This window comes from Eurypyga helias, unplaced genomic scaffold, assembly GCF_000690775.1.
Source record: "Eurypyga helias isolate BGI_N326 unplaced genomic scaffold, ASM69077v1 scaffold13482, whole genome shotgun sequence".
NCBI classification, from domain to species: domain Eukaryota; kingdom Metazoa; phylum Chordata; class Aves; order Eurypygiformes; family Eurypygidae; genus Eurypyga; species Eurypyga helias.
In genome coordinates this window covers 82717-94604 of record NW_010235396.1, presented here as the reverse complement: position 1 = coordinate 94604, position 11888 = coordinate 82717, and the positions used below count along the sequence as shown (strand labels likewise).

At 50.1% G+C, this 11888-nt stretch overlaps 1 protein-coding gene across 2 annotated transcripts in view; it reads right to left on the bottom strand.

Moving 5' to 3' along the window:
- BCR (breakpoint cluster region) overlaps window positions 1-11888 on the bottom strand; it is a 94622-nt gene that overhangs the window by 372 nt on the left and 82362 nt on the right. For both annotated transcript variants that reach the window (XM_010146735.1, XM_010146736.1), the window contains exons 17-22: window positions 5550-5609; window positions 5311-5420; window positions 4376-4515; window positions 2773-2907; window positions 1736-1841; window positions 563-725 (exon numbers count right to left, since the gene is read on the bottom strand). In XM_010146735.1, the coding sequence (XP_010145037.1) occupies window positions 563-725; window positions 1736-1841; window positions 2773-2907; window positions 4376-4515; window positions 5311-5420; window positions 5550-5609 (714 nt within the window). The remainder of the gene's footprint in view (window positions 1-562; window positions 726-1735; window positions 1842-2772; window positions 2908-4375; window positions 4516-5310; window positions 5421-5549; window positions 5610-11888) is intronic.

Sequence of the window (11888 nt, the reverse complement as noted above, 5' to 3'; positions counted from 1 at the left end):
GACGCTCTTCTCAGCTTCCAGGGTATTACAGTGGTGCTGGTGTTCCACTGTGCTGGAAGAAGCCGATCAGCGATTTGCCATGACTCAATCAAGAAAGCACAGAATGGTCTGACCAGCGAACAGCCTCTGTGTTCCAATCCTCCGCATCACATCCAAAGGCAGCAGTGGCCACGGAAATCTGAGTTTAGCAAAGAACCTTGTTGTGCACCAGTGTAGGTGCCTGAAGTGCGGAGGAGCAGAAAAACAGAAAAACGGTCGGTCCTTTTACCCCAGGCTGGCGATACCGCGCTGCGAGAGAGCCCTCCCGAACATGAAGCGTGCAGGACTGCGTGCACACTGGCATTTTCTCATGAAAAGCTGTCTCAGTAGAGATGCAGACTGAACTGCCGGAAGAGAAACAGTTCTACAACCCGTCTGAAATGCCTCTGTAAGGGGGAAAGTTGTCTACGGTTCCCAAAAAGACCGTGATGCAAACGCAGAAGGATGGCTGAACCAGGCCTTGCCAGAGGGCTGCAGCTTCCCAGTTTTCTCACAACAGTCAATGGCACATTTAGGATTTTACCTGGGACATGACTTCTAGTGACCAACTGTCCGTCATTGTGATTGGCTGCGTTGGGTTAGCAGGGATTTTACTGTCCTTCTCTGAAGGTCGGAGCAGCGTTGGTCCAAAGACAGTTGCAAGATTATGCAGGGACATCTTGTTAACGCTTTCCCTCTCAGCAACCCTGGGAGCAGAAACAACGAACAAGGCAGGCCTTTGTAAATATCTGTGTTTGGGAGTGTCCTGAAGCAAGAAACCATATTTATTCCTTTTGTAAAACGTTTCAGATACATTCAGTCAACGCCTCTCTCCGTATGTGCCTAAATTAACTTTGCGTACAAGCGATACCTTGATCTGACACAGCCGCAGCCTCCAGGCCTCTACAGGCACGGCTTAAACTTGGGAAAGGGATGGCGGCTTGCTGTCTGGAGAGACAGGAGTGGGACAGGAATAAAGGGATGGTTTTCCTGCCCGTTTCATAAAAGAGAAACTGAGGCATACCGGTTACATCATTTACCCGGGGGCAGGAAAGGCTGCAGCTGAGACGCAAGTAAAACACACATTTCCTGGATTTTAATCCAGAACCTCAGTCTCAAGATTGTATTTCATCCCTCCAGCGACAGACTCTGGTACATACAAAACAGACGGTAAACCGCCACCCTGCGCATGCATTAAGCCCGCTTGCTGCGTTAACGTCAGGCGCATGGAAATACGTTTCCACGGGTACAGCCGTATTGCAGAGACGTAGACCGGAGCAGAAAGACCAGTCTGAGCAGGGAACTGAAAATTCCAGTGAGCAAAGTGCTGGAGTTTTCAGACCCGTATCATGTCAGACTGCAGACACCTTTGAGGCTGGGCTCAGTCCTTAACCACGGCCAAAGCTTCACGAGTTGTACGAAAAACTCTCCCGATCTTTGTATCCAGATATTTTGCAGTGGTACTGCAGCAGGAACTTGCATTTGCACTAGCTAAGCCCAGGGACGTTTGTTACCCCTTTCCTTCAGGTCAGTGGAATTGGAGATTTAGGCCTCACTGAGTGAGAATGAGACAATGGTTATCTGATGAGCACTCACAGCAAATCAACAAATGCTCCTGCATTGGCATGATTCAGCATCAATTCCAGAAAAAGGCTCCTCTTTTCAAAATAAGGATGCTTCAGCCATTAAATACATGTCTAAAGGATCCACATATTACCTTTTTAAATGGTCCAAAAGGAAAAGGAATGTCACAAGGTTGGGTTCTGGAAGCGACAGCAATAGATTCAGCATACAGCTTTCCTTTGCAACAGGATCTGAAAGTGCTGCAGGACAGAAAATAAGCAGACATCACCACAGGCAGTGGACGAGGATTTGACCGGCTGCAATTTCCCAAACCAGCACATATGGATGGTCCTGAATGGACTGGAATTACATCACAGGCTGGAAGGTCAGAGCTGCACATCAGTACCCCACAGGGCCTCTTTGCTTCATTGCACAGGCACAGAGAGAATCCTCTTCTCTCAGGTAGTTCAAATGCTTTCAGACTCCACAGAATCGCAGAACGGTTTGGGTTGGAAGGGACCTTAAAGCCCATCCAGTTCCAACCCCCCTGCCATGGGCAGGGACACCTTCCACTAGACCAGGTTGCTCCAAGCCTCATCCAGCCTGGCCTTGGACACTTCCAGGGATGGGGCATCCACAGCTGCTCTGGGCAACCTGTCCCAGTGCCTCCCCACCCTCTCTGTGAAGAACTTCTTCCTGATATCCAATCTAACCCTCCCCACTTCCAATTTAACCCCGTTACCCCTTGTCCTGTCACTACAGGCCCTTGTAAAAAGTCCCCCTCAGCTTCCTTGTAGCCCCTTCAGGTACTTCCAACCATTATGATGTTTTTCTCCTGCATCAAGACAAGACAAGGAATACTCCCCCCTCCTCCAGCCAAACAGAGCTTCCCTGGAAGACTGAAGGGGATGAACACCATGCACAGCCTCAACAAGTGGGCTGTCACTCTGTTCTTCACCCATCCCTCAGGAATCCGGACATTTTCAGTTTACAGAAAGGCATGGCAGTTGCCTGTATTCCCGCTCACAGGAAGGAGATGGCATTCCGACGCTCATTTCTGAGCTCTGTTTCACTTCCCTAACAGCCTGGTCCAGGCTTCTGTCCAACACCGTCAACAGGGGATTGTATTGCTTGAGGAGCAGCTTCCTGCGGAAGGGTTTCAGTTGAAGGGTTAATTCTGCTACCGCTTACCAATGCCCTCGGCAAAGTTGGGATACAGCTCATCTGTGAAGAGGGGTTCTGGCAGTTCCCGGAAGTACAGTTTCAAGGTGCCCGCAATGGCATTAACATCCATCTCGCTCATCATCACTGACACGTCTTTGTTATCTGAAAGAGGGAAGAGGGGAAAGAAGCTGCTGGCCTTGCATTCCCTCTTCTCCTGGCTTTGGCTCCCCGTGTTTACGCTTCTGCTTTGCCCAAATAGCTGAGTTTTCCTGCTTGTGTTTCTGCAGCTTAAATGAGCTCCCTTCTGACCAGGGAGACGTGCTGCACAAATGACTGCAACCATTCACAGCTTTGCGTCGAGCAGAAGGAACCTCTCACCGCCCAGGGCCAGTTATGCCGGGCCAGCGACCTCGGCCTCATCTGGAACGAGCCCTGCTCGACTGCATTTATACGCGTTTCTGTTGGTGACAACAGCTGCCATTCCAACTCCCTGCCTCCAACAGCTCCGAATGAGAGACTGTCTAACGCCCCACCGAGTGCAGCTGAAATACACAGGCAATTCAGGGCTCACATTTCAGTTTTGTTGCTATTAAGAACAACAAACCCACCCCCTTTCCCCAAAACAAGTGGCCAAGCAGCGGAGCCAGCACTCGTTTCATGAAGCTCGGTGCCAACCAGCACCCAGCAGCAGTGACACACGTCGTTTCTCAAAAAGTGGAACACCCTTCCTTGCACTGGGGGAGAGTCATAAAACCAGTGGTTCTGGTCGCACAGCGGGACTGAAAGGAAAATGCAAGGAGGAAGAAGTTTCACCACGTAAATGAAGAGAAAGCACAGGGAGGGTGAATTTGGGCACCCAGCACAGGCCTCGTGACTGCTTCCATCCAAGGAGAGCTGGAGTGTGGTTTGAGTGGTCCTTGGTCCAACACGTGGAGCCCGGAAATGGGGCAGAATTTCCCTTTCTGTCTCTTGGCAGTTTGGGGGGGGTTCACCTGCCTGACCCCAGATGCCTTTTGGGACACACATGCCATTCTTTTAAATGCAGCACCAGTAGGGAGCCTTTTTCTGCTCCAGATCAGAGAACGCTTTACTAAAGTTGGTCAAAATTACCTAATTTTACAGTCTGCACACATCAATCTTGAGAGTTAAGAACTGCACTCGGGAGCCCTGACGCCCAACTCCAGCTTTGTAAACACCTTTCCCAGTCAACCTTAGAACGGGTTTTTTTCTGGCTTCCTTTCACAAAACACTTTTTATTTCAAGGACATCGGTTAATTTATTTCAAGGACATTGGTACAACTTCGGATTGCTGCCTCTTGCCCTGAGGGAGATGTTGGCTTCTACAAAGATCCGGCACGGCAGGGAAACCCACCATTCCATGTCTGCTGGGAAAAATAACGAATGCATTGTTTGGTACAAGGATCCATCCACTTGCATGTCCTGGGTGTTACCTGCAGCTGGAGAATGTTAGTAAAACAGGCAGCCAGGGTTAAAATGATTCTCCCTGTACGAGTATCTCTCCCTCTTAATGCTTCCTGGGGAATGCACGACTAAAAGAGCACAGCCAGCTGACAGGGAGCTCCCGCAGGTTCTCGGGGTGCAAAGGCAAACATCAGCCGCGAGTACTTACTGACATCAAAGGCAGCTTTCAAAGCTTGGATGTCCGTCGCAACCCCGGAGACGCGGTAGATGCCGACCTCCTCCATTCCGCGCCGCTCTATCTCCTCGACGCACTGGCGCACTATGTAAGGCACCTTGGATCTCTCCCTCCTTCGGAAAGCCAGACACAAGAGCTCAGTACAGCCCATGCCCTCAACGCTCGTTACCCCAGAATCACCCCATCGTGCTGCTGTGCAATCCTCTCCTGGAAAACGGGGCAGGAGAAAGTCTGAGCAGACCATTGAGACTGGGCCAAAAAACTCCTTTTCAAACCGAGAGGGTTTTTCTGACTGTCTCAGCCTGGCTTTGCTGTTCTGCAGCTGCCCTGAGCACCTGAGCTTCCTGCCAGGTCCCAGCACCCCTGGAGCCTGCGACTCCGGGCAGGTAATGGGAGGATTCCCCAACAGTCCTTGGATACAGAGCAACACTGCCGCTTTCAAATTAATGCCGCTCCACAGGGAGGAAATGCCACACTGCCCAAAGCAGATAACAGAACAAACAGGTTTCTTCTGGCCAACGATTCGTAACAAAAGATCAGGGGTTAAAATAATACAACAGGATCCAAAGAACTTGAACATTTCCCATTACGGAAAGGAAACATCCCGGTTCAGTGGCTCTGGAAATCTGTGACCAAGTCAGCCAACTACAGAGTAAAGGGGCAAGGGCTATTTCTAGCGATACGCCGTAAGCAAACAGCCCGGGTTTCAAAGCCTGCCTGCACACTGGTTTTTTCCCCTTCAACAAAGAAGCTCAGAGAATGTAGAGCAGCGCTGTTCGCAGGCACAGCCATCCACGCTGCTCCCAAGCCCAGCAGGCTGGACTGGCAAATCCCTCGGCGGGTAAAGGCCCGCACGACCCACTGCCCTTCTGAAAAGTAACAGGGAGCAACGTGACCCGTCCGCTCACTTGGTGACAATAGCGATCTTGACCCCAAAAACCCCAGTCTGTTTCCGGGACGGCATCCTTTTCAGGCTAAACTCCCGGCTGGTAAACTTCACCGACAGCTTCACTTCAACCTGGGTAAAAGAGAACGGCTGTTACTTTTCCAGCATTGTCGGTTCCCGCCTTGTTTTCCCCCTACGCTGCAATGAACAGCAAAGAAATAGCGCACAGAAGCAGTGCTAACTTCCGTTTCCTGTACTTACCCCGTTCATGGAGATGACTGTGCGCTGCCAATCTTTGTCCTGCAGTGTCTGGGGGTCCAGCTGGAAAACATGGAAGTTGCCCGTGAGCTAGGAACAGGCTTCAGCGAATCAGCTGGCCTGAAAGGCTTCTGTAAGGGAGCAGAGCGCTACCACTTTCAACATGTTATTTCTTTTCCATAGGAAAACACACATTCCAAGCTTTCCCGGGTTTCAGGTAACAGAACACTCAGATATCGTGCAGTTCTCTAAGCAGCGCTGATGAGAATTCGCACCCATGGGAAATCCAGCAACATGTGTGCAGTGTCAGCAACCTCCGTGGGCAAAATCCATGTTTTGCCCAATAACCTCAGCTTTCACAGAAGAGAGACTGCGGTCACTGCTGTAGCACAACCGGCACATAAACACGCAGCCGGATTTGTCCCATCCCACAGGGCGAAGGGCCACAAAAGAGGAGGAGAGATTTCTGAAATAACTCTGGTTTGAAATAAAGGAAACTGTCTCCCTCTGCAGTTTTCCAGAGACAGGTGAGGCTGGCGGAGTGTGAAATTACCACACTGAAATAAATGTCAGGATGGAGATCATCATAGCTCTGGCTACAAAGCTAACAGCTTCCAAGGATTACGTTCCACTGAATTCAAAATACACGAAGACCCAAACAATGAGATCAAGGAAGAGAAATATGAAGTGATCCATACAGAGAGAAGTGTAAACAAACCAAACCTCTGTCATCATCTGAGAGAGGAGCGATAGAGGAAACCGGCTCAGAGATCATGGAAAGTTGTCCTACTCCAACCTGCCTGTTCCTTTTCATTTCAGCTTGAGCACGGAGGCAGGAGAATGCCTGGCCCAGCTGCTGCAAGAACTCATTAAGCAGAAACAAGTTCTGAAGCAAAGCCCTGATCTCCCATTTTCAGCTTCACTTGATCTCCTGAGTGGAGTTGTGAGGCTGGGGAGCAGCTGACAAGCCCTCAGACATCACCCAGCAATTCCAGTACTGCCCGAGGCACTCCAAACACACCTGAGTGGCTGAAGAGTGGCACTCGGCTCAAGCAAAGAGAGAGGAGAGCGGTCTGCACGGGGACATCTATCAGCCACCGGAACCGGCAGAGCAAGCAGACTGCGGAGCCTATCGCGACGGCTGTGCTACACTTGGCTCTTGAGCACGGAGACGCGGTAAGACGAGAAGGAGCCGACTGCACTAGACTCTGTACCCAGAGGTCACTGTCATCAGCAGAGAAGACGATGCTCCGTAACTGGGGCTATTTCTGCAGCACAGCTCCTGCCTCCTGCAGAGCCCCAGGCAAGAGCAGAGCGCGCGGACGGGCAGGGGTAGATGCTGACACGGTGGCAGCTGCAGCACACTGCGACACCTCCAACGCAATCATGCTCTCGCTCGCTTTCCAATCATCAATAAACTAGCCCAGTGCTGCTGACAGCTAGACACAAGTCCCCCTCCACCCTTCCCCACACCCCAAAAAGACAAGCAGCAGAGAGAAAAACTCCCCCCACCCCGTTTGCTCGCACTGCAGAGACCCCAGGATAAGAAGCCAGGCCAACCTTCTCTCTGCGCACTTTGTTACGGATGTGAGCCCACAGAGGGATGCTGCCAGCACACACGTGCTTTCCTGTGCAACTGGACCGGATCCTGTAGGTGCAGCTCTGGCAGAAATTCCTGAAGACCCCTTGTAGGGAATAGTCAGTAACCAGTAGCTCCCACATTTTGGGTCTGGACGAAGGTCCAGGAGGCCAGTGGGCAGCGGTGCTTAGCTTCAGTGCTGCAGCAGACCCAAATAACAGACGGCTTGCCAAGAGGGTTTGCTTATAACTCCGGCAGAACAGATCCGCCCCCGCCTGTGCGGCTGGCCAAGGTCCCTACAAGCTGGCCAGTTCTTCCCTGAATTTCCGTGCTCAAGTTTGGTTTCTTTCAACAATTGCATTCTTTCCCAGAATCAAGAGGAAACCATTTCTGCAGTGTCTGGTTTCCTATGAAGAGCAACCATGCTCAGTATTCCTGAAAGCTGCACCTCCAGCTGCCTAAACAGTCATCGCGTTAAGCTGCCAAAATGGCCCTGCTGATAGACACAGTCACAGCTGATCCTCCTGCTCGGAAACACTTTTCCATATGCTTTTAGAATGGAGTCACTGGGAGTGTATTGTTTACAGCACAGAGAGACTGTGTGAGACTGAATGGGAAAGAGCGTTTTGAATATCTGCCACAAAAATTAAAGGAAGAGTCCAGCAGGGTCCGGTTACAGTTTATTTACACTAACAGGTATTGCTGGTTACGCCTCAGGGGTGACCAGCGAACTCCTACCACTTACAGACCGAAAACAAGCCAATAGGTGTTAAAAAGCACAAGCTAATCCAAGTCCAACTGTCCCAAGAGTGAGCATCACCCAGCTGCAAAGGAATCGCGGAGCTGCGGCAGGACCCCGCACTCCCCACCTGCTGCTGGAGAGCAGCCCGTATGGAATGGGGAGAGCAAGATATATGGAATGGGAAGAGCAGCCCGTATGGAATGGGAAGAGCAGCCCATATGGAATGGGAAGAGCAAGATATGGAATGGGAAGAGCAGCCCGTATGGAATGGGAAGAGCAAGCCCGTATGGAATGGGGAGAGTAAGACGTTTGGAATGGGGAGAGCAGGCCCGTATGGAATGGGGAGAGCAGGCCCGCATGGAATGGGGAGAGCAGGACCACATGGAATGGGGAGAGCAGGCCCACATGGAATGGGGAGAGCAGGCCTGTATGGAATCGGGAGAGCAGGCCCGTATGGAATGGGGAGAACAGGCCCGGGAGTGGGTCCTGCTGACCCTTCCTGAATCACTGGCAACAGCAGCCACAATTAAAAGAGAAAATCCCCCCCAGGTGCTTTTGAACTGACAAAGGGAAAGGATGGACACTAATCAGGCAGCAGAGCTCAAAGCAGCTCTCAGCCACACTGAGACAGGAAGATTCAGGTCTACAGCCTGACAAAGTCACTGTAGGAAATGACGGGCTCAACAGGAAACCAAGAACGTCATTTCGACTCTGAGCGCAGGGGTGCAGTCCCGGGCACTACGGCTCGAAGGCCGGCAAGAGCCGCACGGGGGAAGGGCGGCTGGAGCAGGCAGGGTACAAAGCCGCCTGGAGACAGAGAGAGTAGTGAGGGTGATGCTCCAGCACAGAGAAGCTTGTGACAAACGGGGTCATGCTGTCTCCTGGCCTGATTCCGAGACCAATGACCTGGAAGAAGGGACAGCGAGCAGAAGAATGCCATCACGCACCGCGTGGAGCGAGCAAGCCCACGGCTTTGCCAGCGCAGGGGGAGGCACCGCGAAGTGGCTGCCCCTGCATTAATCTGACATTTCCTCCCAACAGTTGCTTGGTTTGAGTGACAAAAGGACCTGTCCCATCGCCACTGGAACTGTGTAAAATGGTGTTGTTTCCATGGCCTACGCAAACAGGACAGCCCTGATGAAAGCCTCGCAGATGGTATCTCACGGGGTTGCGTGCACAGTCCCCACCAAAAATGCACGCTGCACAGGAAAAATACCAGCAAATCAGTCTGTCTTCGCTCCCCCTGCGCCTCCAGTCCCGTGTCCTGTTCTTGGGCGCCTGCAGTGGCAAGCTACAGCCCCAAATTCACTGATGAACCAAGCAAATGCCTCTCTATCCTGCACAAAACACAACAGAACAGAGCAGCTCAGCACCACAGGGATTCCGAGCGCAAGTCCCCTCAGCCCAGCTCAGCGCCGAGTTAAGACAGACGGTGTGTAGCAGTCAGCAGGGCTGATGTGCAGGATACAGCAGTGGGGACCTGGGAAAAGCACAGCCTGAGGCTGCTGGTCAGCAGCAAACCACGCAGGAACCAAGGAGGGTATCTGTGCTCTGCCTTAGGAAACCACCACAGGGAGTTTGATGATTTTCTTTCCCCAGAAGAGAAAACAAAACACACAGAAAGAGGAAAAAAGGAAGATGCACCAGTGGAAATGAAATGCCTGGGAGCAAGGACTGAAGCAACCTTAAGGTTAGTGTGTTTGATGCTGTTTACTCATATTACTTCCTCCCTGTATTAAATCTCCCTGGCAACTTTACGCTCCATCAATTTTTAATTGTAACTGATGTGACATACGTGTTGTCGGAGTCTCGCTGTTGCTGGAAACTCCCAGTCCAGCCATAACCCCAATTCTTCTCACAGCTCCCCACTGACGTGCTAATCTTTCCCACCATCACCCTTTAGACATGACCCATTGCCTTCTTCATTTCCACCCTACTTTCATTGCTGGGACACTGTTCTGCATGAGCAAACTGTTTAAATGAACTCGAGTGTGTAAAAGGTTTTCTGAGCTGACACTTGGGAGGTACAGCACGTGACAATCTGGTTTACATGCAAAACAACCTAGATCTCTAGAACAGCCGTGTGCCCTGCTATGAGACATCCCAGATAATTAAGCAGATAAGAGTGAGTGTTTTGCATGGCAACAGAGGAACGGTGTGGAGTTGCTACCATGGAATGACTGATCTAGGGTCACATCTTCTCTGATTTTCCAGTGCTGCTGTGAGGGAGAAGGAAATGGTTTGCCTGAGCTGATCATGCAGGAAAAAAAAAAGTGCCAACAAAACAAGAGCCCAAAGGGAACAGCTTTTCTAAGAGGCACCGACTGGAGGAGACGGATCACAGGATGAGGCATCAGTTTACTCATGCAGTCTGTTCTGGAGGCAGGGGCCAGCTCTGCTGACATATGTGACCACTGAGAGGCAGAGTCTCAGGACCAAACAAAAGGCTGCTACACTCAAAACATGGGGACGTTCCTGCCATGTGAACTGCAAAATTCAGAGCAAAAAGGGCAGCTGAGTGCCAAAGATGGATTGCAAGGTAGAAACAGAAAGAAAAACCATACCAACAGAGTTCAGAATGAGAGGAGCTGATGCTCACAACTCAACTAAGCCCCATGTTCCCTCCTATGTGATGATGTCCATTTATCCCGTCCTCAAGCCCCCCAGTAATTTCAGCTTCCCATCATACTCGGGAATGGGCCCATCTCCCTGTATTTCTCGTGCCTGAGACGTAACTCAGCCCCCAACCATGCGTGCCAGCTAGTTAAATACCACACACCCCGTACTGCCATTCCCAGGTGGTCCCGTGAGGACTTCACTTCCACATTTACCCGAGCTTCTCCCATATTAAAACCTCGTGGTTTTATTTTTCAGAGATAAAACTTGCAGGTTGGCAAGCAATACAGGTAAATAAAACATTCCATAGGAAAAGTCAGTACGAGCAGTGGGAGTTATTAAAGTTGCTGCCCGTTCCTGGAAGTGTCTGACTACACGGACCAATTCCCAGTCTTCCTCCAGCACCATTATGTAATGGAGAGATTTAATAAACACTTCACAGCCAAAACAGTCTTCCTTTCCCTGATGCATTGTCTTCATCACTGCAGCTCAGAGAATTTGGTGAGTCAGAAATCCCTATAGTAGGAAGTTGCAGATTTACAATAATACAAGGCTTAACAATACACTGCCGTTTAGCCAACACAGAAATCTCCCTGTTTTTATCAGCAGGAGGATGCAGACATGACTCGATGTTCCCAGAGTTTTTAAGTAAAGGCAGTGTAGGGGAAAAAAAAACATCCCATGCAACTTCACAGGCCTCGCCTTTGCAAATGACAGACCTCGGCTGAATAATGACAAAGCAACAACAACAAAACAAAGCCCCAGATGCACTAGCAACGTGAAAGTAAACAAATGCGAATGTAAAAGCACCTGGGAAAATCCTGAAAGAAAATGACTATAAAAGCCGTGATTGGAAAACAGGCTCATGCAGTTAACCTGCCGCTCCGGGCTGTCGTTAGTTCTTGTTGTTGAATTATGATGTTTCTTATTAGAGAAACTATGCTGGCTTTAACAATAAAAGTAAAACAAAATAAAAACCTTTAATAATTCTTATCAACCTGAAAACTTAGCAGGCTCTCTCTGACTCCCCTTTGTAGTTACTCATTAGTGTTAAAAGGTTGTGTGATTCATCTGTGTTAAAAAGTGCTGTGCATAAAGAGACCCACTCTTGTGGAGAAAAAAAACTTGTTGAAGATTTAAAATATTTTATTCATTTTTTAATCCTTCTATATAATATATTTGAAGAATTTAGAGGGTCAGTGATTTCAGGGTTCTCCATTGTAAGCACATAAAACTCCAGGGCATTTCAGGGCTGAAAACTTGCTCTTTTGTAGTTGCTCAGCTCCATGGAAAATAAGCTGTTAGTGGCGGACGGGAGATGCAGATGCCTGGTCAGCTGGGACACATCCATAGGAGGCACGCTGTACCAGGACCTATTGATTTGTTCTTTCAAACCCATGCCTTT